Raw genomic sequence first — 27,955 nt, 5'->3', positions numbered from 1 at the left:
CTACTGGTGCCACCACCAATGGCCGCCACCCTTATTGCCACCACCACCACTACACAGCTGGCAAGTGAAAGAGCCGAAGTTAAAGCCAGGTCTGGCTAGCTCTAGGGCTTATGATCTTACACACTTTGCTTTATCACGTATCCAGAGTAGAAAGCCTGGCTTTCCTGCTAAAAATACTGGAATGAGGTGCATCACAGAAATCCATTTTACTACTGGCCATTTTTATTAAATATAGGCATTCTGATTCTTTAAAAAAAAAAAAACACAGTAGAACATGCCTGCCCCCCATCCAGCTTCCAATGGGTGTGTGTCCACTTGTCAAAGGGCCCCCCAGTGATCACTTCTCTAGAAAGACATCTAATTCAACCCACAGAATAGTTAGGGGAGAAAAGACCACGGATACAAACAGAATTTTAGATTTTCCAGAGAAAAGCCACTTGACTCCTGAGGGGTTTTTTGCTTTTGTTTTTGTTTTGCTTTCTCTAAAGCCTGTTTTGGATCTGTGGGGAAATGTGTAAGTAAACGGCATCCTGGAAGGATGAAGTAAACATGACCACATCTGAGGGTTGGTAATTTAAGACAGGGCACTGTTTTCCTACAGACAGCATCTCATTTAGCTTTCTAAAAAGGAAAAAAAAAAATGCTTTAAACTCATAGCCTAAATTACTTTCTCTAAAAAAGTGACAGTGCTTCTGAGATATACCTAGAAATATTCTATTCCTATCTCTATGACTATTTCTACCATGTGAAAAGACATTCTCAGATAAGATGGAATCAGTATAAAATTAACATATTAATAATAACCCATGTACAATACCTATGTTTAATACTATTTTAATGAAATAATAAATATTTATTCTTTGAAAATATGAGATAGAGCACAGCTTCTTTTTTTGGAAATCACTTAAAAAGATGGTTCTCTCCACTTTAAATGTGAGCTGTGTTGCATTTAGATAAAAAAAAATTTGTAATATTGAAACAATTATTTTTGTAATATTAAATTTCAACACTAAATTTCCCATGAAGCTAAAATGCTACAAAAATCTATTAATCATAAAATTTAAGTGATAAAGGATTATGTCAATAAATGTAGCTTTAATAGAACAATACCAGGCCTGAATAAAAAAGCAATAGTTGTCACCTAAAACATTACCACATAATATTTGCAAAATGTCAACATAGTCACTTGGTATTTTTCAAATTGTAAGAAGTGGAGACAATTCATTTTTACAATAAAATTATTTTGGGAAAGAATGACATGTATTTTCTGAGAAAGATTCATTAGAAATAAAACTTAAACTTCTGGGGCATGAGTTATATCCCTGTAATTCTGCAAAAGACTCTTCCCTCCAAACAGGATGCATCGAGTGTTTAACGCATTAATTATCATCCTTCATCAAGCATAAAACTAACAGTCAGGAAATCCAGCTGCAGTGGCACAATTACCAACACTCAGAATACACCCTGCAGCAAAGAAAACAAATGGGTTGCTTTTCATTAACAGAGCTTGGCAAACCTCTCCAAAGACAATGTTTTCTTTCCAGCCAGAGTCCCAAAAGGCATTTCAGGGGCTATTTGCTTAGGTAAATCCAGAGAACAAATAAATCGTGAAAATATTTATTTAAATTTCAAAATATCCATTATCAATACATAGCGCCATTCAGAAGAAAATGACATATATTGAAAATGACTCAATCAAATAAAAATCTTTTAAATACAAGGAGAGTTTAAAAAATATTAGTGCAAGAGGTTGGTAAGTCAGGTAGTATCTTCATACTTGATGGTAATGCATAAGGCATTAGTGGTTTTCATTTTCATGTTTCATGATATACAACATGCCTCTGCGTATGCAATAATGAGCTGTATGATAACGGGATTCTATTATATAGGTTTAAGCCCATATAAAAAAAATAATTAGTGACTAGCTTGGGATTTAATATAACATCACTGAAAAGCCTAGACAAATAACATTCTAGAAAAGTAATAAGAGCCCAGTTTATTTGGTTGATTATGGGACATTTAACATTCTTAATATTACTATAATTATACTATACCTTAACATATATTATTTCTACTGACTTTATATTACAATTAAACCATAAACTGTTACTTATACCATAATTTAAGGAAGACTCTGAGGATGCAAAAAGCAAAAGATGGTCATGTGCCCAAAATACTTGTAATTATGTCCTGCTTGAACCATTGCCATCAAACTTTCACTAAATTCTCTGCCCAGAAATCCTCTAACATAATCAGCTTGATCCTCTCTGCAGGATAAATATCATGGCAACAATTAAAGAGCCATATTTTCCTCAGCACAGGAGGCCAGGGGTACACATAAGGATTCCTCCGTGCTTGTGGCACAACTTCAATTTCATATTGTACTTTATATGCAATTAGCTCCAACCTGAACTTCTTTTAAACTGTCTTTGCAGAAGGCATCATTCTATCTTCCAACTAGCTGATCTGAGTTACATACAGCTATCTTTTAAAAGACAAACACTGAAATTGTATTTCTTATAAAATAAAATCTAATGCACATACACACTCCAAAACCTGAAACTCTCTGCCTTATCAAAGAATAAGTGACGGGATTCTGTTTAGGCCTGTATAAGAAATGTGAAGAGTGTGAGTTGTAATGATTTTGATCAACTTGGCTTGATCAGGATAGCTGCTTCCTAAGGAGCTGAAAGTGGTAATAAATTATGGGGAAGTGATACAGCCCTACCAACAATGATAACATTGCTGATGTGCTAATAAGAAAGGCTTTGGGCTCACTGGATACAGAACATGTGGCTGGACAAAGGAGGATATGTAAGAAATAAAAGGTCCCTCCCTTCAAGTGCATATAGTCCAGATGACAGAGCAAAAAAAGGGCACATGCTGAATCTGTTTACCATGCAGCATGTCAGCAAGTGCCAATACATGAGCAAATGGCCAGCTGACAGGAAGATTATGAGAACAAATTTCACTGGCCAGATGTCCTGTCTGGAGTTAGGGTAGGTGCATCTCAAGGTGAGTGAACTGTCCTAGGTTCCTTTTGGGATCTTCATTTAAAGGGTCAGGGTCTTAAAGTTTTCTTAGTATTTTGTAGATGCAGTGACATTATAAACATCTCAAAATCAAAGAGCAATTTTAAAGCAAAAAAGAAAAAAAAAAGCTTTTTAATGTTTTCTCAAGCAAGGTGTGAGTCATTTACAAATTGCGTGAAAAATCAGAAGGAAGGCAATTTCAAGGTGAACTTTAACCAGTTCTTTCTTTTTTTTTTTTTTTTTTCTTTCAAAGGTATGACCTGGCAACAAAATACCTAGTGTACTTTCATTCTCAAAATCCTTTTGGAACCCAAATCACTTCCTTCTCAACATGCATTCTCCTCCCTCAGCAACCAAAATGATTGTACAGTTGGTTGCAATACTGAGAATCAAAATACTTTGCATATATATTTTTTGAGTTGAGAAATCACAGAGTTAAATGTTGCTTTTTCTATTGGAAAATGTTCCTGTAGTCTTATGAAAAATCTAATTCTGTATTAGATGGTACTCACAGAATAAAATGACATTTGTCAGAAGTAAGAGAGGAAAGAAAAATAACTTTTCAAGTGAGCATATTTGAATTTAATAATTAAAAAATAATGGAGTATACTAGACTTGAACAATCTTCCCTTTAACAATGTCAAACAAATCATTTAAATGAGCAGGACCAGTCCCCACAATTCATCTCCCAGTAACATGTACCCCAAGGTTCAAGCTGTGTTTTTGTATTTCTGTGACTTATTGTTGTATTGAATACTGATGCAGTAAAAGACTATCGTAGGGGGCATAGCTCTCTCTTTGACATTGAGAGTCTGTTGGAATAATGATGATTGCCGCCATGGACATTGTCTATGATGTAAACAAAACATTACTTTTCAGAAGATTTTCTAATAGCCTTTCTAGCTTTCATACCTTTAGTGTAGTGAATTCATATGGTTGGTAACCTTTGAAGCTCTCGTGGATGGCTGCCATAGTGTGAGAAGTTTTCTCCCAAAAATGAAGCAGAGTGGTCTGTAAGGAAAGACAGGACAGCTGTTAATGTTTGCATGCCCAGTTCTAGCCACAGGCCCTGGAGAAGTGTGCCATCTGTGGCTTTTGAGGTACTCCAAAATAGGATTCCAACTCATCTCTGCCACCTTGTTTCCCATTATGCCTCTTTTTATACCTCTATTTCAGCCACACTAAATGCTCCCAGCCCCCCATTACCCCAAATACTGCCTGCAAAGGCTAACAATGCTCTACCACTTGGACACTCCTCTCTATTCTCTGTACTTGTCCCATGGGATCCATATCCCAAAATTTAGGGATCATTACCAATCTACTTTTGTCATATCGCCACTGATTCACCACTTCTTCAAACCCTCACTGGATTTTGTAGAACTTATTTCACTTAGCACACTCAGTTTTCTCCTTGAAGTACAGAAAATATAGTCAGACTGTGTGGACTATCTCTGACTTTTTTCTGAAACTTTAAGTTCCTTTAGGACAGGAAATTTGTTCTTATTTTTATATTCTCTACAACACCCAGAATTTGGCCTTCCACATTCCATTGGTGCCTAGTAGCACTCTTGTTAGATATGAGTACTATCCTAAAAGAACTCAGAGGCTAGAAGGAGACAAAAATTAATAGTTCATTGAATCATGGCAATCTGATGAGTAAGTGACTATGCCATGGGAAGTACAGGCTACAAAGCTGAATCAGAGGAGGCTTTCTGAAGGATGTGATGCTCAGACTGGTACATCAAACAGAGAAGAATATGGAAAGGTACAAATGGAGGGGAAAGGCACTCAGGCAGGTGAAACCACCTAAGTAAATGCAGGAAAGTAAGAGATCACAATGTGAGTACAGGAAATAGCTAATACTCAGTTTGAGTAAACTGTACTAGAAAGGAGAGGTGTGGAAAGTAAATTGTGAGCAAGACATTCAGAACTTCATAATGCCAAAACCATATTTTTAGCTCAAAAACTGTCTTCTGTCTCCTAAATCTCATAACGTTCTTGGTTCAATGTAACCAACATCACTTTGTTACCTGGTATGTTGCTAGCATATGAGACAACAGATTGCATCGGCTTGCTCCAAGAAGATCCACTTTTTGACACACATCCATCTTCAATTTGTCAAAGCTTTTTTTGGCAAGGCGTACTTGGGTTTGTACCTATGAAAGTAAAAGGGAACCTTTGAGCCACTCCGACTCCTAAGTAGTTAAAATTTGCCAGTGAGAGAAGACCCATAGTGGGTTTATCTCTCTCATACAAGAAAACACCTTTGAAATTTCAAGCAAGAGAGAATATCCTATGACATCCATTCTCTACCTCCAAAGGACTTCAACACAGCACTGCATATGATTATGATTTTATAGCAGATCCTATTTTTGTCAGTCAAAAGTTAAAATTCCTCTCCTTTCAAAGCATTCACAAAGTGACCGCAGGGGGAAAAGTCTCGAAACATGCCCGGTGGCAAGGGAATAACCTTCGCCCTGTTGTTGTTTCCCTATAGTTCTTTGATGCTGACCTCCCTGTATATTCTTCACTCAGCTTCTCTAATGTTAGTACCTTACGTAACACAGTACATTTGTGAAAAATAAGAAATCAACACTGACACAATCCTATTAGCTAAACCAACAGACGTTATTCAGATTTGACTAGCTTTTCCCTTGATGTTGTTTTTCTGTTCCAAGATCCAACCTAAGATACCACATAAGAGAATTGTGACACAGCCAAAAAAACTGATAAACTTTCGACTTTTTATTACTGAGTATTTACATAAGCAATTCTCCCTCTATCCCTCAGCCATATAGTAGTTCAAAATGGAGTAAGTCAGGAAAAGATTCAGAAATGTCAATTCTATACATTATTTGATAATAAAATCGAAGGTTTAAGGGGTGTCTGAGTGGCTCAGTTGGTTAAGCCTCTGACTTGTTTTCAGCTCAGGTCATGATCTCAGGGTCATTAAGCCTCCCATTGGGCTCCACACTCAGGGCACCCTGCTTGTCCCTCTCTCTATCTGCTCCTCCCTCCATTCATGCTTGTATGTATACATGTGCTCACTCTCTCTCTTTAAAATAAATCTTTAAAAAATGGTTTGTTTGTTTGTTTGTTTTTTAAAGATTCTTTTTATTTATTCATGAGAGACACACAGAGAGAGGCAGAGACATAGGCAGAGAGAGAAGCAGGGTCCCTATGGGGAGCCCGATACAGGACTCAATCCCAGGACCCCAGGATCATGACTTGAGCCAAAGGCAGACACTCAGCCACTAAGCCACCTGGGTGTCCCAAATAGAAGGTTTTAAAAATAATACAGCTACTTTAAAATGGGTGAAGTCAAAATTTCTCCTTCTTCCAATCTGAAGTATCACCACACTATATTTTAACCAGGGAAAGCCAAATATCACTTAATCTCAGATAATTCACACAGTTGTAGTTACCAGGTAGGTAACTGCAATCTGGGAGTAATGCTGACTCATTAGTGCTAGTTCTTCCATCACAGGATACCAGGAGGCAAGTCTACCTTGATCACCACTGCACGACCGGCACCTGGTGACCTAGCACAAAGCAGGTGCCGAAAACCTATTTGGTGACTGAATAAAGAAATTTTCTAGGCCATTTCAAAAGGTAAAGTACCTAAGTACCATTTTAAAGTATAACCTTTAATGTTGTTTTAGAAATGATGGTTTTACTTTTTTAATAAATACAAGCATGAAGACTATTTGATATAAAACATTAAGTTTTATCACTGATAATATTACATATATTCACAGTTTATAAGATTATAGGGCATTATATAATAACAACAATAATCGATACAATTGCTACCATTTATTACAATTTGACAACTGAAGTGATTTAACAATAGATACAATTCACAATTGATACAATTGATACATCTGAACAATTAATTCAATTCACTCAGCACATGCCACTCATTCTCTTTTAGCCTCTGTTATTACCCTCTCTGACTGCTGAGGGTAAGAGCATTTATCTGGAGAAGTAACTAATGAGCAAGGCTGCCATTCTAGATTAGCCTGCCTGACTCCAAAGCCATACTTTTCTGCCTCTCAAGCAACTTACACTAGTCACTGGAACATCAAGAAGCTCAAAATTATGATTCTACCCAGAAACCCAAGTTTTTCCTGTAGATTCTATGGAATTGGAAAACAAAGAGGCAATGCATTTAACACCATTTTGTTTGAAGTAATATCCTATATTAATAGGGTCTTACATCCGTAGCTGTAGAAAACTCTTCCTATGAATTTTTCTGTATTTTTGGTTTACAGGTCTGGGGAAACCAAAGAATAGAAGCCTACCTAGGTCCTCTCAAATTGACCACACTATGAGCTTAAATAAATCCTGGAGCTTCATCATTTCCACATAGAGGCAAAAACTCTAGGCAAAGATGCATGGGAGCACAGACTATAAAGTGAATTTATAATTAGTTAAAAGTAGTGATTTTCTGTCTTCCTTTGAGAGGAATAAGGAAACAAAAAAGAAAAACCAAGTTCCAGAGGCAATGAATGGGAGAATGTGAGGAGGAAGATGTTTCAAAGCATCTGAAATCCTCACTGCAAGCCCCCCACCAGTTCACCAGCTGCTGAGGCCAGGAAGACTTCCTCAACTGGGATCCTGAGAGGCACTGTCTCCACTCTTAATATGGGTATGAGCTTTCACATATGTACTCATTCAACACATATTTGGTGACTGCCTATTATGTGTCAGGACTAGTGCTAGGCACTGGCGCATTTATAAAGGAGTGAAATTTGTAGCAATGGGTCAGTATATACTTATGAATGAACGCACTTAAGAATAAGGACCCTCTAGTCTTTTAGAGAAGACAAATTAGCAACTACATTCTAATACAATTGGAACAATACAACTAAGAATGTAGAAGAGAGGTAGTACAGATAAGAGAATGATTAATGCTGGGGGTGGGGTGGGGTGGGAGGATAGATTGATGTCATTAAAGCCCCAAATACTGGCCTCCCAGTATCCCGCCCTTTGACCTTTAACTTTGAAGGCTCCTCCTACTCTGAATCGGAGCTTGGCATGTGACTTGCTTTGACCAGTGAGATGTCAACAAATGTGATGAAACTGGAAGCTTGAAAAAAAAAAATGCTAGCATGTTTCCATTTTCTTGCTTCTCAGGCTAACCTGAGAACATGCCTGGGCTGGCCAGGTGGAGGGGTGTGACAATCTTGTACATGCGAGACACAAGGAGGAGAGCCCAGGTGTCCCAACAGATCAGTCTTTGCCCACCTGACCCACAGACATATGAGGGGGGGGCCACCCATGATCAGGAGAAGCCCTCCCTACCCTATAGCTGACCACATTCTCATGAGTGAGCCTAAGAGACCAGAATTGTCCTGCTAACCCACAGACCTGTGAGCAATAAGAAATGCTTATTGTCTTAAGACACTGAATGTTAGAGTTGCTTATTTCACAGAGATATTGTGGCCACAGATAACTGATATAAATGATAAGCAGGCAGGGAATAAAGGCTTCTGAGATGGGGGAAGGATATCTGAAGTGGATCTTAAAGAATGAATAGGAGTAAAGAGTAAATACAAGGTAAATACAAGACTGGCCTGCTAATGGGGGGTTCTAGATCTAATTAAATGCAAATTAATTTTTTTGTGGGGCTATGGATTTTGTTCTTTCCTTTGTGTAGATTTTTTTTTAAGATTTATTTATTCATAAGAGATACAGAGAGAGAGAGAGAGAGAGAGAGAGGGGTAGAGACATAGGCAGAGGGAGAAGCAGGCTTCATGCAGGGAGCCTGATGTGGGAATCAATCCTGGGACTCCAGAATCACGCCCTGGGCTGAAGGCAGTGCTAAAATGCTGAGCCACCCAGGGATCCCCTAGATATTCTTTTATCCTAAAAGAAAACTTATTTCAGTTGCTTATAACACAAAGTTCATGAATTAATATACTCTGAAATGTGCCTTAATTTATTTTGTTTAAATTTTATAAGGTAATTTTAGAAACCTAGAAGACTTCAACACTTGACCCAGTAAGTTCTGAAAGGCCATATGCTTTGTGTGTCAACAATGATTATTAAAATACTTAATGCACTGCTGAGTTTCCAAATGTTGAGTCTTTTCCCTGCCAAACAAGGAGGATGTTACACTGTTGGGCATTTTGAATATGGTAAATTTCATTTAATATTTTGTGCTCCATGTCTACATTTCCAGTATGCAGCCCAAGGACAAAGCACTGAGGACACATTCAAGCACAGGCCACCATCAAGAGTCTAATTTCAAATACCTCCAGATGCAGTTAAGTGAAAAATGTTTTGATTATTATTCCTTTCAATCCCAGATAAATTATATTCAATTACATAAACATCTTGAGGAGCTCCTGTGGTTTTCAAGGTTCTTCAAAAATATCTTCAGTCAAATAAATGTACCCTTTGTTTATTTCTTAGTTTTATTTCTGTTGCCCCACCTTTCTCCTCTTATTCTCTAAGCTCTAGGAAATGATCGCGCATATTAAACTCCCTTTAGTGTGAGTCCTGCCTTTCCCAGGCAGCAGAAATTCAATTTACCAGAGAAGGGAGCAATGTCTTTAGTGCCAAAACTACAGGGCATTTCTTTTTACTTAGTTCTCCTAACCTGAAATTCTACCTCTTAGCCCCAACTTGAACTACATAGGGTGAAGTCAAAGCTATTTATCCTCTTATTTCAGTCTGACTTTCCCATCCAGTGGGAAAGGTCTTCATATTACTCCACAACCAAATAATTTGAGAGTGGTTTTAAATTTTTTTCTAAGTGTTTTCTTTCCTTTAAAAACAAAATGGAGCAAAACTACAATCCTACTCTTACTTTTACATTTTCTTCCACGAAATGGCTCTGTCTCTCACCATCATCCATCCACTCATTTAGCAAATATTCACTGAGTATCTTCTACATGCTGTTAGTAGTGAATAAAACAGAGATAGTGTCTACACTGGTGGAGGTGACAGTCCAACGGGCATTTTCATATCAGTGAGGGCATAAAAGCAAAGTAAATGAAGGAAAGCCACACTGCCCCATAAGAATGATTTACCAAGGAATCTGACCAAGAGAATATTCTCCAAGAAAGCGGTGCTCAAATTCTATTCAGAAGGACTGAACATGGTAGCCCCAGTGGCTCAGCGGTTTAGCGCCGCCACCTTCAGCCCAGGGCGTGATCCTGGAGACCCAGGATGGAGTCCCACATCGGGCTCCCTGCATGGAGCCTGTTTCTCCCTCTGCCTGTGTCTCTGCCTCTCTCTCTCTGTATCTCTCATGAATAGATAAATAAAATATTTAAAAAAAAAAGAAGGACTGAACATGATGAACTATGCAAGAAAGAATACTCCAGCAGAGAGAAGAGTATATGCTAAGGCTGTGGGATGGAGAGCAATAATGAGACAGGTCCCTGAAAGCCAGTGTGGCTGGGTTGCTGAAGCAAGCAGAAGAGTGGCTGGAGATCAGGCAAGAGGGTGGGTTGAGGCACATCCTAGAGCACAGTCCTTTGAGGCAGATGCTTAGGATTTTAGTTTTTATCCTAGAAGCTACAGAAAAACATTGGAGGTCCTTAAGCATGGGAGAGACAGAATTTTACTTTCAGTTTGAAAAGTCCACTCATGGGCAGCCCCGGTGGCACAGCGGTTTGGCGCCGCCTGCAGCCTGGGGTGTGATCCTGGAGACGCGGGATTGAGTCCTGCATTGGGCTCCTTGCGTTGAGCCTGCTTCTCCCTCTGCCTGTGTCTCTGCCTCTCTCTCTCTGTCTCTCTGTGTCTCTCATGAATAAATAAATAAAATCTTAAAAAAAAAGAAAAGAAAAGTCCACTCATTATAGTGTGGGGATGAACTGGATGAAGGAGATACGTGTAGATGAGGATGGATCTAGAGTCAAGGGGAGAGATGATGGTTGGCTTTAGACTTGGGTAGTGATACAGATATGGAAAAAAAAAAAAGTGCTCTGATTCCAGAGATATTTAGGAGTAAAACAAGCAGTACCTAGTGAGGGATTAGATGTTGGGGGTATGAAGGATGACTCCTATGGATCTAACTGCTCCAAACTCAGTATCATTGTCTAACTTGCCTTTCAGATGTGGATATTCTACACGTATCAACTTCTCACAGATACCTCACACCACATCAAAATTCTTGGTTTCTTGCCCAACCAACTCTCAATACTCCTCCCTCATTAAAACTGATTTGTTCATCCTATTTTCCTCTGAGGCAGCAATCCTACATCCAGGGAAAAATGTTAAGATCAGAGAATATACCAATTATTTCTTTTGGCTTTCAAAGAATGCCAGTAGAGAAAATCTAGCCCATCTGATGTTACTTGGAGAACAAAAGTTCAGATATTTGGCTTCATTAAAAGAAGACCTTTTTAGCTGGCCGATGAACCAAGACCTCTTAAGGATTAGATAACCAAACACCTTCCTGAATCACTTTACTGCATTACTTGATCACATCATATACTTAGCCATTGGTGGGAAGAGCAATTCTGACATTGTATTATGCATGGAAGTATGTAAGTGACTGTGTGCACCATGCATGTGTCTAGGTAGCCAACTGTTGACTTAGGAGCAATCTGTTTTTTGATCTTTCCTCAACAAAATCCTTACCCCATTTTGAAAAATCTTCCTTCTCTTTATTTTAATCATGTGGTTAAAATGGAGGCTGGTATATCCTTTTATAGGGCATTTCTCTACTCCACTGACTGGCCCAGGGATGGCCAGCTAACCCAAGTTGAGTCAATCATAACACCTCATGGTTGCCTGATTCAGGGAAAGGCATCTGATTCAAGCTGGATGAATCAGAGTCCCTTTTAAAGGATTTTTGAACTCTGAACTAGAGTTTCATATCAATGGAGTAGTAAAATGTAGTCTAGTCTTTTTGTGGCTGGATTCTTTCACTCAGCATAATCCCTTTGAGATCAGTGTTGTTGCATATATTAGCAGTGTGTTCTTTCTTATTTCTAAGTAGTATTTAATTGCGTGGATACAGTGTAATTTGTATATTCATTTGGATTTGGCTATTTTGAATAAAATTGCCATAAACATTTGAGCACAAGTTTTTGTTATGGACATGTTTTTCATTTCTCTTCGGCAAATATCTAGGAGTTAGGTCTTTTAGTAACTGTGTATTTAATTTTATAAAAAATTTGCCAAACTGTTTTCCAAAGTAACTATATCATTTTGCATTCCTGCCAACAATGAATCCAAGTTCCATTTGTTCCATATCCTCATTAACACTTGGTATTTTCAGTCTTAAGTTCTAGCCATTCTAATGGATGTGTAGTCACAGTCATTATGATTTTAATTTGCATTTCTCTAATGACGAAAGATGTTGAAATTCTTTTTATGTCTTATTTGCCACTCACATATCTTTAGTAATGTGCTTATTCAAATCTTTTGCCTATTTTTAAAAATTAGGTTTGTCTTATTATTATTGAGTTATGAATTCTTTATATGATCTAAATATAAATCCATTATCAGACATAAGCTTGAAAATGTTTTCTTCAAATCTTTAAAGTTGCTTTTCATTTTCTTTTTTTTTTTTTTTTTTTGGTCTTCTCAAGTTTTTAAAAAAATTATTGTTTTTATTGAAGTGTAATAGATATATCTTACTTTGAGGTATACATCAGAGTGATTCAATTTTTTTATACATTATGAAATGATTCCTACAATAAGCCTTTCATTTGCTTAATAAACCCTTTTGAAGACAAAAGTTTTTAATTTTGATTATATCTAATTTACCAAGTTTTTTGTTTTTATACTTTCTGGTTCTTGTGTCTTACACCAAACCATTTCCTAACCTAACATCATAATTATATTTTTCCTGTGCTTTTTTTTCTGGAAATTTTATATTCTTAGTTATCACATTTAGATCTATGATCCATTTCAAGTTAGTTTCTGTGGATGATGTGAGTGAGGGGTGTTGATTTATTTTGTTTTCCCCAGAAGTAGAATCCAGTTGTTCCAGTACTATTTGTTCAAAAATTATCCAATTGCACATTTTTGGCAAAAATCAACAAGCCATTATAAGTGTGGATCTACTTCTAGGATTTCCGTTGTATTATTTGATCTATATGTCAACCCTTTTAACAATACCACAATGTCTTGATTACCATAGCTTTATGAGTCTTTACGTCATTAAATCCTATGACTTTTTTTTCTTTTTGTTTTGGTTATTCCAACTTCTTCCTATTTCTGTACATATTTTTGGGACAGCTTCTCCATTTATTCAAAAAACACTTCATGATATTGATAGGATTATCCTGAAGCTACAGATTTACTTGGGATTGACATCTTAACAAATATCTTCAGATGGAGGAACATGGTATATCTTTCCATTTATTGGGTCTTTTAAATTCTTCTAGTATTTTGTTCGTATGCAGGCCTTGCACATTTTATTAAAATTATTGCAAATTATTTCATATTTTTGATGCCACAAAAATATAAATTTCAAGTTCCAGTTCCTCATACTAGAAATATGATTAATTTTTATAACATGATCTCATATCCTGTGATCTTGTTAAATTCAATTCATTAGTTTTAAAAGCTTTTTTGGGAAATTCCTTAGAATTTCCTTTCTAAATAAATAGATGGATTGACTGAGTTATGGATCCATGTACATATATCATATTATCTAAGATTATAGACACCTTCCTTTCTTTCTTTCCAATTTATATGTCTTTATTTACTTTTCTTGCCTTATTGTACTTGTTATGATAATGCTGAATAGAAGCTGGTGTGAGGGCAGCCCCGGTGGCTTAGCGGTTTCGCATTGCCTTCGGCCCAGGGTGTGAGCCTGGAGACCCGGGATCGAGTCCCATGTCGGGCTCCCTGCATGGAGCCTGCTTCTCTCTCTGCCTGTGTCTCTGCCTCTCTTTCTCTCTCTCTCTCTCTCTGTGTGTCTGTCATGAATAAATAAATAAAATAAAATAAAAAAAAAAAAAAGAAGCTGGTGTGAGCAACCATACTTGCCTTGCTCCTGATGTTGAGACAGTGGGGGTGGTGGAAGTGGAAGTGTTTAGTCTTTCATAATTAAGTATGATATTAACTGCACATTTTTTATATATGCCCATTATCAGATTGAAGATGTTCTCTTTTATTCCTAATTTGTTGAACATTTTTATCAGAAATGAATATTGGATTTTATCAAATGCTTTTTCTGATTCCACTGAGATGATCATAAATCTTGGTTTTGGTCTTTTCATGGGGCAGATTACATTTACTGATTTTAATTGATCTCCATTTCTTGGATTACCATATTTAGTCAAAATTAATTTCTGGTAAGTCTTCTTTCTGAAATATATTTTGTCTAAATTAATAGAGCCACTTCAGACTTCTTTTGATTGGATTTATAGGTGACATATTAATATATCTTTTTACTCTTAAAAAAAATCTTTTTACTCTTAACCTATCTGTATCTTATATTTAAGTGGGTCCTGAGACTAGACCTAGCTTAGTCTTGTTTCTTTTTAAATCCAATCTCTAACTCATTTTTATCCATTTTATCTATAGAGAATGATAGGAGACTTATAAAATATTATAAATAAATTGTAATACGGAAAACGGGGTTAGTCTGGTGTTAAAGTGAATCCATTCACCTTCAAAATAATCCCAATTTTTTCCTAAGTCCTTAAAACCATTTATATTGTAATCAGATTTAAACTTGATGACGAATCAGTGTGAAATTTACTATATTGAATTTTAGAGTTTTTAGTATTCTCTTATAAAAAATAGGACAGTTCTTGCTTATCATGAAATTTCTGGAATCCCTGATTTCTCAAAGCTTACTAGCAGTCTTTCTGCACTTGGATACTTGAGTTCTTTCTGTGACATAATCCATGTAAACGTATTTAAATACATTTAACACATGTTAGCCACTTTTATAGACTGAGTTTCAAGTTTTCCTTAAGAGTGACTTTATATCCTTTCCAGTTTTATTTTTTTTAAAGATCTGATTTATTTATTCATGAGAGACACAGAGGGAGAGAGAGGCAGAGATATAGGCAGAGGGAGAAGCAGACTCCCCACAGGGAACCCGATGAGGGACTTGATCCCAGGACCCCAGGATCACGACCTGAGCCAAAGGTGGATGCTCAACCACTGAGCCACCACCCAAGTGTCCCTATCCTTTCTATTTTTTTTTAAGATTTTATTTATTTATGAAAGACACACAGAGAGAGGCAGAGACACAGGTGAGGGAGGAGCAGGCTCCATGCAGAAAGCCTGATGTGAGACTTGATCCTGGAACTCCAGGATCCTTTCATACTTAGCAGCATCATTCTAACATTATACTTCAGAGAACTCCAGGATCATGCCCTGACCATTTGAGATGGTCAAATGCTGAGCCACCCAGGCATCCCTCCTTTGCAGTTTTAATACCACTTCCCTTAATGGCAATAAAAGTACAATAGAAGTTTAATAGTTCTGCTTGCTTTCCTTCATTATTAAGATTAAATTATCCAAAAATATATTTTCTAGTTCTGTCCACAGTAAAAGTCTAAAAATAATAACCAACTTAGGAGTAATGAGCAACCCTAATACCCATTACTATGGTCTCTAACTACCATGTCTCTCTTAAAATAACCAGGGATCCTTGTCAAAATGGTTGATTCTAGGGCTAGGGCAGGAAATATATACGATGATCCTGAAATATTTTGTAGTACAAGGAAGTACGTTAGACCACTACCAGGATCATGTCAAAAGGATCCAAGGGTCAACCTGAAGAGGCCCTCACTTTTAAGCCAAAATTAAGACAATTTAAGCACCAATAAATACTGGCAAGGAGAACACATCAAGCATATTCAAATCTATGAGCTCATAATGATACATAAAAACAAGGAAAAATGGGCAGCCCCCGTGGCTCAGTGGTTTAGCTCTGCCTTTGGCCCAGGGCATGATCCTGGAGACCCGGGATCGAGTCCCACATCAGGCTCCCTGCATGAAGCCTGTTTCTCTTTCTGCCTGTGTCTCTGCACCTCTCTGTGTGTATGTGTCTCTCATGCATAAATAAATAAAATCTAAAAAAAAAAAAACACAAGGAAATGAACAAACTAACTGAAAATCACAAGACCTCATTGGGTGCCTATAAAAAAACAAGTAAACCACCTCAATATTTTGACAAAGGACCAAACATTTATACTGCCATTCCTGTCCAACTGTACTATGGCAGGATGACCTGATAGTTAATGAGGGAAAGTTACTCATTGTTGATCCATTCAAATTTATCAACAATGAAGGAATGTGTAATATATTGAACCATGTATTCCCAATAGTGGGCCTATCTCCACACATACCAATATTGTTATTACTAGAATATTTCATAAACTTCAAAGCATTTCAAGTTTTAGCTCTCTTGGCACCATTCTTGCTTCTCAAATTCCTTCTTTCCTCCCAAGAAATATTATTGAGCACCTATAGTTCTAGGTGCTGCAGATAAACAGCAAATAAATCAGCATTTCTGTTTTCATGATGGTTACATTCAGTGGGTGAAATGGAATGATAAGCAACTAAAGTAAATTTATGTTTGTTAGATGGTGAAAATAAAGCACCATAGGAAAGATATTTGCAGGGTCTGGGAGGAGTGGTAGAGGATTCTGTTTAAAGTGGAATGGTCAAAAAAAATAATAATAAATAAATAAATAAAGAAAGAAAGAAAGAAAGAAAGAAAGAAAGAAAGTGGAATGGTCTGGTAAAAGTTCTGAGAAGGTGATCTTGGAGCAGAAACCTAGGGAAAGCAAATCATGCAGATATCAGGGAAAAGAGCACTCTGAGCATAAAGAATGGTGAGTGTCAAAGCCCTGAGGCTGCAGTGTGCTTGGCTTGTTCAAAGAATTAAAATCATTGTCTTGAGTGGTACATTTTTCACATCTGTTTCATATGCCCTATTCAAATATAAGTTTAGTAACAAATAGACAAAATGATATTCTTAACTAGCTAGTGGGTGATTTTGAAAGTTCTATATTTTAGAAATCAACATATGATAGTATGAATAGTTTTAATCATATGTTTCTATAGAAAACTCATTTTATGCACATTTTCCTTTATGCATTTGTAATGAATCTAGTCCACTGGAATTGAATGATATTTAGATGTACTTATAAAGTTTACACATTCCTACTATCCCACTACACACACACAAACACACGCACACAGACACGTATACACTGTAGTTTGGAATTTTCCCTCAAGACAGCAAGAAAACAAACAAACAAAAACAACAAAACAACAAGAACAAACTCCACAAAACTTATACTCTATAGTGCAGGAAACAAACACTTTCATACTTAGCAGCATCATTCTAACATTATACTTCAGAGAATTGCCTCTAAATACCAGGAGAAAAATACTGAAGAATAAGAGCAGGGGAAGGGGGAAAAGGAAGAGAGGAAGACAGAGAGAGAGAAAGAGAGAGAGATTTTAGAACAAGTTTAGAGAAAGAGGCATGTTCACTGATACATGGAAGTAGAGGGACAAGGAAATTAAACAAGGCATTGGAAAAAGCACTTCCATAGTCTGGAAGACAAAAGGGAGAAGGGATCAACTCCTGGTCTTGCCAGACTCAGCACCACAGTTAATGAACCCATTAGGGCAGGAATGAGAGACTAGAAAATATGGGTGGGGTGTGGTAAGGAGAGGAGGGGAATAGAGTGGGTTGTCCAAGGTGATTTTCAACCTAATTCAAGGAGGGTGGGGAGTAGGTTGATTTGAGAGAGAGAGCGAAATGGCAATCAAACAGAGAAACAAAGAAGAAAAAGGAAAGGAAAAAGAGAGAAGGCTCTATATATGTTTAATGCTGTGACTCTGATGGTTACTTACCAGTGTTTTGCCAAAAATAAGAAATATGTGTGTCATTTTACATCATTTCCTCCTAAACACACATTTTGAACTTTAACAATTCAGCAATAATACACAATCATAATTCTGAGGTTTTTCAGCTACATCCCTGCTGAATTTATAGACTGAATTGAATCTTTCAGCTAGCATTCCCTTTAGATGAATGAAAACTGTTTATTCAAGACAAGAGGTTTGGATCCATCTATGTAATCAGGACAAGGCACACATGCAGCTGACATAATCTCAATTCATTTACACATGCATGGCATGCAACCTTCATTCAAATGCTCATTTTTCAGATACTAATGGAAATAACTCCAAATTTCTTCCCTACTCTGCGCTTTACAAGTTCAGGTTTATAACATGTTCTGATCCTGAGTGCAAGTCAACTAGAAAAGTGGAACACACCAAAGAAAGTGTCAGGGTAATTTTCTAGAAATGTGTAAACTATTGCAGTTGCTGAATACTTTTATCAAATAATTATCTCAATGATGATTCAGGGGAAGTGAGGGCACATAACACAGTCCCCTCTCTTTTGAGTTTCCAGGTAAGAGAGTTTTAACTCCTCTTTGTTTATTACACTTGATCGTGAGTTCCAGACTGAGTGAGGAGGAAGAGAAAAGTGCATGTTCATGGAGGGCAGTGTTTTACAACTGTTGCAAACTGCAGTTCTTCAAGGTGGGTGACATTATCCTCTTTGGTAGAGAAAATGGAGGTACAAAGCAATTGCCTAAAACCGACCAGCTGGTAAGTACAATGGCTGGCACCCAGCACGGGTTGGATGGGATCTCCTCTTGGGTAACACTTAAAACTATGCACCCATACCCTGCGGCCTGCCTCTGGCCCATCCCACATCACCTCCCAGGCACCATGTGCTCCAGGCAAGTTGGGTTTTCCTTCTCCAGCAACACCATGCCAAACCTCCTGCCACACTTCTGCACAATTCGTTTGTCTGGAAAGCCCTCCCCTTGTGGTCCACCTGGTATCTCTTACTCAATCTTTTAAGTTTCTCTTTATAGGTTTTCTTCTCCGAGAACCCTTTCCTGTAAGAGTCCTCAGCTAAGTTAGTTTTCCTGTCTGCTGTAGATCACTTTGCAAACATCCTTATGACACAGGACTGTGTATGTGCTACCTGCACCCAGGTATGCTCTGCACTATTAGGTTTCATGAGAGTGAAAGCCACACACTATTTATTTCATGAGGCTTTGACTGTATGCCTCCATGTAGCACATACGCACAACACCAAATGAAGAGAGGATACCAGAATGAGTGACAAATCAGGCCCTGCCTTTCTACTATGTAACAGCGCTCTTTAAGAGAGTGCAGCATGCTCTCTGTTGGCTGAATTACTGTTAGACTTTCCCAGACACTATCCTTCCTCACCAGCACCTCACCACTTACTAACTAGGTGAAATACATATATGCACGGACTCTTATTTGATTTTCACAATACTCCTAACACCATAATTTTGCTTCTCTTTCACAGAGAAGGGAACTGGGTTTTAGAACCATTAGGTAACTTGCCCAAGCCAACCTGACAAGCAGGGGAGGGCAGGATGTGAAAGTCCATGTTCATTTCACTGAATCATTTTGCTTTCCCAATTGTAGCAAATCTCAAACCTGAGAGCAACCGTCTATTACCAAAATGGAGGTGTCAGCACTTAGTCTACTACTCTTTCTCTTTGTTACCTGTCACTCATTACATTAAAACATTCCAATATGTTAAAAGTTTATGATCCTGGCTTCTTGTTTTAAAATTCAAACCTTTACTATGTAATGTATTTACTGATGTAGGATTAAAGAGTAAAAGGTCATCTGTTTTCAAGTCCTTGAAAGTTAAAGTTAATCACAACCATATAGTTTGTAATATGCAGATACATTCCAGATTAATTTAGCTAGCTATCACAATGTCCCAACATTCTTCATGTTAGCTCAGTTGGCAAATTTCTTTTTCTGCTTTCTGTTTTTAACTTAAGAAAGCAATGTTGTCATCAGAAAATGTAACTGACTGGTTTCGTTTCCTCTTTCAGGTCATTAGTGGAAGTATTAACTTGGGTCACAAGACTGAGCCCAGGGCACCCGCTTTATCAATTTCTCTCTTATCTGAGAAGCACACATTTCAGGATAGTAAAAGGCTACAATACTGCCCTTTTATTCCACGGGTATTTCTTTTACTTTATTGTGGTTTAAAAATTTGCCATTATTCCTTTTTATTTCTTTTTGAACGTTTATTCATGTTTATGCACCATGTGAAAGGCTGGGGAATTTGTGTCTCTTGGCTGCCCAAGTTAAACTTGTTTGTACTCTATATTACAGTATATTTTTGTTATGCTTACTGATGGTCATTCACTATAAGTAATCATAACTCACAAACACAAATCAACTGATAAACAGTTAAGCTGACTGGTTGAAAATTATCTTGTTTAGAGTGTCGTATTTATTAACTCTGCAGTGGGTCACGATTAGAGCAAATGGGGGAAAAGTTTGGCCTCCACCTTTATGAATTTGTTTTGCTATTCTTGACTTCCAAAGTGTGGGAGATCTAGATGTTCAAGAATATCTAAAAGTACTGAAGCATAAACAATGCCTTCACTGGTTCCCCAGAACGCTGAGGCTGAATCCAGACTCTAATTTACACACATTCCCCTCATGATCTGGCCTTGGACCACTTCACTTTCATTTTTTTTTTTTTTAAAGATTTTATTTATTCATTCATGAGAAAGAGAGAGGCAGACATAGGCAGAGGGAGAAGCAGGCTCCATGCACCGGGAGCCCGACGTGGGATTTGATCCCGGGTCTCCAGGATCGCGCCCTGGGCCAAAGGCAGGCGCCAAACCGCTGTGCCACCCAGGGATCCCTTCACTTTCATTTTTGGCCTTTCTCTGTCTCAGTCTCTCTCATTCTTTTCTCCCAGTGCAATCTCCCAAATCATAAAGGAGTTGCATCCTCTTCCTTTTCATTTGTTATTCTCACTGATGTCATATTTCTCCTTCTTTGTCATCCCTTCAAAACTCAGCTTGTGCTACCTCTTCCAGGAAGCATGCTTCAACCCTGAAGTCTGACTTCAGATGCTCCTCTTCTGGGCTTTTACGCCACTTTGTTATACACTATTATCTCACACTTATCACATTGCATCGTCATTGTTACTCTATTTTTTATTTGTTTTAGAGAGGGTGTGAGAGAGAGCATACAAGGGAAAAGAGAGAGGGAGAGAGAATCTTAAGCAGGTTCCACACCCAGTGCAGAGCCCAATGCAGGGCTAGATACAGGACTTGATCTCACGGCCCTTGAAATCATGAGTCAGATGCTTAACCAACTGAGCCACTCAGGTGCTCCTAGTCACTGTTACTTTATTAACTGTCTTCTATTATATTCTCCAGGATGCTTTTGGCAGGGGCCATATCTTATTTCATCATCTCAACATTGACAGTAGGAGCTAAAAATGCTAGTTTTTAACCTGGTGCCTAGCAATACACACCAGCACTTTGGGTTTATAGCATCTACTTTTATAGTCTACTTTTATAGATGGACATTCTGTCATTTGATGTGAGTCTTTTTGTTAGAAGAAGACACTGTCACAGTAATTGTATGCCAATAAGGAAGCTGTTCCAACTTCTTCGATTTCCCATGAGTCTAAATCTTTAAAACATTTTCTGTGTACAGTTTCAACATATTTCTGTAACATTTCTGTGCTCCTTCCTGCTGGAAAGAAACTCGTTCCAATTTGCTCTATATCAGCTGTTCTGGAAAATGTGGGTTTTGTGTTCTTTGTATACACCCAATCCATTAATGTTTTGTGTCAGTGATAATCCCTTTTGTCATTATAGAGAACATTTAAAATTTTCAGTATGATGACTAAGTGCTATGGTGACCTCGGCTGCTAGCCATCTAACAAAATCCATTTGCCCTTCTGTATTTTCCAGACTCCCCTGAAAATAAGTGTGACCATGAGATAAAATTCTTTCCAATGGAATATGAGCAGAAGTAACATACACCATTTTCAGGCTTGACCCATAAAGCCTTTCTACACATGTTCCTGCATGCTCTGCTTCCTTTCAGGATAACTGGGATGTCCACATCTAGGGAACACTGGGAAGCATGTTTTAAAGATTGCAAAGCTATGGTCAGCCCGGGTCTCAAATAACTTCTTGGAAGAGAGCCATTTCATCAACTTGGACACCTGCCCAGGACTATCTGGTGAGCAAGAACAACACAACAAAACAACACTTCTGGTGGTTTAAACCATGGGATTATGGAATTTTGAGTACCTCTCTGTACCACAGCCTAACCTAGACTATTCTATCTAATATAGGGATTAAGAAGAGTCAAATGACAATATGCTAGACATAATGTTGGAAGTAGGTTAAAGTCTAACACTTTCATAGACAATTGTCAGCTATCCAAAGATTTGTTATTTCCATTACTAGTCTGATCATCAATAAGAATGTTATTAATAATATCAGGTGATTACTAAAGTGTTCAAAAATTCATTTTAATGCAACTAAAGCTTTAAAGAAATGTACAGCAACAGTGGAGAAGTGTGGTGGGGTGAATCTGAAAAGAATAAAACTGCTAAAAGATTCTTTGGTGTTGGGCAGCCTGGTGGCACAGCGGTTTAGCGCTGGCCTGCAGCCCAGGGTGTGATCCTGGGGACCCGGGATCAAGTCCCACATCGGGCTCCCTGCGTGGAGCCTGCTTCTCCCTCTGCCTGTGTCTCTGCCTCTCTCTCTGTGTGTGTGTGTCTCTCATGAATAAATAAATAAAATCTTAAAAAAAAAAAAAAGATTCTTTGGTGTTTTATCATTAGAACTAAAAAATCCTAGATGACTCTCCAGTGAACTTCTGATGCTTTTAGCCCAAGTTCCCCAAACTAGCTTCCAAATGCTAATTATACATTTCTTCGAAAGGGAGAAAGTAATTTTTTATATTTTTGCATAGAAGAGGTCTCTTGATATTTAGGGCTGGAAGACATATGCTTGAAATACTGAAGAAATCAGAAAGCTGAAGATGTAAACAAACAAGACACCATCAGTACAATGGTCTTTTTCTTCTTAAAATGCTTCTAAATAATTATACCACTAAAATTCATTTTAGTCTGTGCTTTCTTTCATATATGCTCTATGCCTCTATTCTTTTCTTTCTCTCCTCAGACTAGTTATTTTGTGTTTTTGTTATTGTTTTATTAAGGTATAGCTTATATTAAAGTACATTAAAGTACAGCTTTAAAATATGCTTTAAAATATGTTTATACTACATATCTAACGACTACCTGGTTCAATAGAACATTTTCATCATTCCAGTAAACTTTGTGTTCCACTCCATCAATACCTCCTCAAAAATCAAATCACTATTCTATACGTTCTGACCTCTATCACCATTGATTCACTTTACCTAATTTTGAACCGCATATTAATGAAATAAATCATATACTACATACACTACATAGTCTGTGATGTCTGGTTTCTTTCACTCAACATCATGCTCATGAGATTCATCCATATTACTGCACTGTAGTAATAGTTAATTATTTTTCATTGCTGTATAGTACTGTATTGAATTAATTTTTCCATGCTATTGTTGATAGACATCTGGTTTGTTCTGACTTTGGAGTATTAAAAATAATGCCATTATGAACATTTTTGTACATGTGTTTTACATGAATGCTTATTTTCCTTGTATTTTTTAGTAGATAATGCCAATAGTTTTCCAAATAATTCTTTCAATTTACACTCCCACAGCAATGTGCAATAGTTCCAGTTGCTCCATACCTCACAAACATTTGTGATTGTCAATCTTATTTAATTTTAGCTACTTGGTAGGTTTTAATTACCATTCTCTCATGGCTAATAATGTTCAGTACCTTTGCATATTCATCTTGGCAATTTTGAGATCTTCTTTGTCAAGTGTATGTTCATTTATTTTCCCCATTTTTTAACTAGGTGGTCAGTATTTTTCTTTTGTAGGACTTCTTTAGATGTTCTGAATACAAGTTCCTTGTTGAATACATATACTGTAAATATCTTCTTCTGCTCTAAGTTTTTCTTTATCTTTCTTCAGTGCTCTTTTAATGAACAGATTTTAATTTAAGATTTAATTTGTTTATTTATTCACAAGAGACACACAGAGAGGCAGAGACATAGGCACAGAAGCAGGCTTCAATACAGGGAGCCCAATGTGGGTCTCAATCCTGGGACTCTGGGATCATGCCCTGAGCCAAAGGCAGACACCTAACGGCCAAACCACCCAGGCGTCCCAAGACTTTCTTAATTTTGATAAGGTGCAATTAATTATTTTCTTTTATGGTTAGTGTTTTTTTGTGTCCTGTTTAAGAATTCTTTGCCTGTCCCAGGGTCATTCAGATATTCAACTATGTTTTGTCCTAAAAGATTTATTATTTTACCTTAGGACTTTAAGTCTATGATCTCTTTAGCTCATCAATTTTTGAGTAGGATATGAAATAAAGGTCAAGTTAATTGTTTCTATATGGATATCCAATTGACCTAGCATCATTTATTAAAAAGACTATTATTACCTCCAATGAATCACAGCAATGTTTTTGACATAAATCAGGTAACTGTGTGTGTATGTTTGTTTATGGACTATCTAATCTGTTCCACTGGTCTACTGGATTATTCATTAGTCAATGCCACACTGTCTTAATTACTGTAGCTTTATAGTAAGTCTTAATATCTAAGGAAGGAAGTCCTTCAGCTTTGTTCTTGTTTTTTAAAGATCACATTTGGGTATTCCATATCCTTTGTGTTTCTATATAAGTTTATAATCATCGTGTGAATTTCCCATTTGGATTGAGATTGATGTTGCATTTAACCTACACATCAATTTGGAGAGTATTGACATCTTAACAAAAATGGAGTCTTTTCATCCATAAACATGGTATATCCCTGCTTTGATGTTTCTAAGCAATGTTGTGTAATTTTCTGTTATAGATCTCTTGCATGTCTTTGGTTAGATGTATTCTTAGGTATCTGTCATTTTTAGTCTTTAAATGTGGCTAAGAAAATATGCCAGTGCTTAATTTAAAAATATGAGGCATGGGCAGCCCCGGTGGCTCAGTGGTTTAGCGCTGCCTGCAGCCCAGGGCATGATCCTGGAGATCCGGGATCGAGTCCCACATCAGGCTTCCTGCACAGAGCCTGCTTCTCCCTCTGCCTGTGTCTTTGCCTCTCTCTCTCTCTCTCTCTCTCTGTCTCTATGAATAAATAAATAAATAAATAAATCTTTAAAAAAAATATGAGGCATTACTAGAATTTTTTCATCTTGTTTAAAAGAGAAAAGCAACACAATCCACATACAAAATAAACATATATTATAGAAGATAATAATAATCTAGAAGATTATCTGAATGGTAAAGTCTTCTTACTAAGAGTTGAACATATCTGAGCATATATTATTACTGGAACAATGTTCTTTGAATCTATTTCTCTATTATGTAATTAAAGTTACCATTAGCTATTTTCACAGCTTATGGTAGAAAGACATAATGTTCCAGTCAATTTCCTTTCATTTCTTTGTATCATTCTCTCTCTCACCCCTTTTTGGGCTTTCTCACATCCCACAGCTCTGCCAGAAAAACTTTTGTCCTCCCCTATCCCTCTCACCAGGCTACTAACTATGCACTCACACAGTCTTCAACTTAAAACATAGTATCTCTGAAAAGCCAATCCTGGTCCACAGGACAGAATTAGGAGTTTCTACTATGTGCCTCAACAAAATCCTTTAGACCCTCTATCCTAGCATTTGACTTTTGATGGACTTTTGATTAATATCTGTCTCCCCTACTACACTATGAATTCTAAGACAGCAGGGACAGTGATGGCCTTATTCACAATTTTATCTCCAGAACCTTGCACAGTACCTGTCATATATTAATTACTTAATAAATACTTTACAGAATTACTATGAAATTTGAGCAGAGCAGAAGAAAGGATTCTTTTCTTTTCCTCCATGAAAACCAGAGTCCGTGAAGATCAACCACTGGGCTGTCCCAAAGTAAAATCAGTTAAAAGGATGCCGATTATCTCTGGAATCCTGGTGGTTGTCTTATGTTAAGCTTATCTTCAGATAGCTTTCTTCCCTGGATACTTAGAAATAATTCCTTCAGAATACGTGTTGGTTTAGAGAAATAATTCATACATATGTAATAATCTACTGTGGGTTAAACATAAACCCAGGAGTACAGGAGAAGACAAAGTTACCTGGGGGTGGGGGGTGGGGGAGAAATCTATAAACCATCTTTAACATTACTTAGAACTAATAATTTTTAAGATACAAAAGAAAATAAAAAAGAAAAATTAATTCTATCCTTTAGTTAAAAAAATAGAAAACATATAATTCAAATTTAAATAATACTTTGAGACCGATAAAAGTGGTATTTAAAATAAAACTGAGTTTTAACCTTGATCTTTTAAGAATTATAACTGAATATAAGAATGTGCCTAATGTATAAAGTGTGGAGTAGACTTACAGAACTTTAAGTTAAATGATCTATCATCTAACCATTTACTCACTGATGAATGACTGTGCTTATGTAGTGTTTCTCAAAATGTACTTCCTGGATCAGCAACATTAACATCACCTGGGAGCTTGTTAGAAATGTGATTCTCAGGCCCCATCCCAGACCTACCAAGTCAGAAAGTAGGATGGGGCCTCAACACAAGTTTTAACAAGCCCCCTAGGTGATTGCATTACATGCTAAGGTCTGAGAACCAGCTTCCTGGAGTGAAAAGGTTAAGAGCAGGTTCTTTGAAGCCAGATAAATTTGGGTTCAAATATTTGCACTCAAGACGTACTATCTCTGTGACCTGGAACAAGCCATTTAATCAAGCCTTAGTTTCCAAATTAGTAAACAGAGATACTTTTCAGGGCAATTGTTAGAACTACCTAAAGAAATCTATTCAGATGTGGTCTATCATGTCTGTACATCATACACACAGTGCTTAGTGCCAAATAAATACTCAGTACCTGATGTCTGTTATTCTTCCAGGCATGGAAGACCCTGTGTTCTATGCTGCAGGAAACACTATTCATCAGGCATGGTTTCTTTCTTTAGGGACCTCCGTCTGGAAGAAGAGCTACTCTAGCATATAAATAATCATGATACAAAGTAGAAAGTGTCAGGTAGCAAGAGAACAGTGTATAAAGTGCCCTGGGAAATTGAAAGAGTGGAAAAAGCAACATATGAATGAGTTTTTTAAATATATATTTATTTATTCATGAGACACACACACACACACACACACACAGAGAGAGAGAGAGAGAGAGAGGCAGAGTCACAGGCAGAGAGAGAAGCAGGCTCCATGTGGGGGCCCCACATGGGACTCGATCCTGGAGACCCGGGATTACACCCGCGGGCCAAAGGTGGCGCTAAACTGCTGGGCCACCAGGGCTGCCCTAGGAATGAGTTTTTTAAAAAGAGGAAGCACAGATGAAGGGAAGGACATTTCAGATGAAAGGAAAAGGAAAGGGGATCATGGGATACAGAGTTTGGCCAAAGGGGTAACAGAAGGGTGATCATATAATTTATTGTCCACACAGGGGCACTTTGCAAGTGAAAGGAGCATCATTAACAGTTAAGTCAGGACAATAGATTTAAAGGGGACCATGCATATGGTCACGCTGGAGAATAGGCTGTTGGGAAGGAGTACTGGAAAAAGGTACAGAGCAAGATGGATTTGTGCAGCACAGCATCCCTAACAACAGACTGACAGCTCTGTCTTTTAAGTCATGGGAGCTACTGCAAGTCCTGAGCAAGGAAGTCACCTCACTTGGGGTAGTGGGTACTTGGGAAGATGAGTTTGGCAGTACTGTATAGACTGCTACAAAAATGGAGAGGAAAAGATGGATGAGAGGAAGATTTCCAGAAATGATGAGATTCTGAAACCAAATAAATGTGTCAGACAAGGAGAGCAAGAAGTTGAACGTGAAGTTAGTATTTCAAGCCTATGTCAACAAAAACAAGGAGGTCAGGAGAAGGGACAGGTCAGGGAGGAAGTATCAAGAATTTGCTTTCAGATACAGATGTGTTCAGTTTGATGGGTTCTGTTACATTCAACACATGCCAAAGTGCCACTGGGAGGGGA

General features: G+C 37.5%; 1 protein-coding gene across 29 annotated transcripts in view; it reads right to left on the bottom strand.

Moving 5' to 3' along the window:
- The window catches only part of ICA1 (islet cell autoantigen 1), a 141,792-nt gene that overhangs the window by 35,767 nt on the left and 78,070 nt on the right, over positions 1 to 27,955 (bottom strand). For 27 of the 29 annotated variants that reach the window (XR_012010976.1, XM_072783997.1, XM_072784008.1 and 24 more), the window contains 2 exons: positions 5,063 to 5,188; positions 3,945 to 4,043 (listed from right to left, as the gene is read on the bottom strand). Coding sequence is in view for 26 of the 29 variants with exons in the window: in XM_072783997.1 (XP_072640098.1) it covers positions 3,945 to 4,043; positions 5,063 to 5,188 (225 nt within the window). In the remaining 3 variants the exon portion in view is untranslated. Of the gene's footprint in view, positions 1 to 3,944; positions 4,044 to 5,062; positions 5,189 to 27,955 lie in introns of those variants that run through there. The other 2 variants (XR_012010977.1, XR_012010978.1) reach the window with 1 other exon arrangement.

This window comes from Canis lupus, chromosome 18, assembly GCF_048164855.1.
Source record: "Canis lupus baileyi chromosome 18, mCanLup2.hap1, whole genome shotgun sequence".
Classification (NCBI taxonomy): Eukaryota; Metazoa; Chordata; class Mammalia; order Carnivora; family Canidae; genus Canis; species Canis lupus.
Note: the sequence above shows the minus strand (reverse complement) of the source record. Positions and strands in the feature narration are given on the sequence as shown.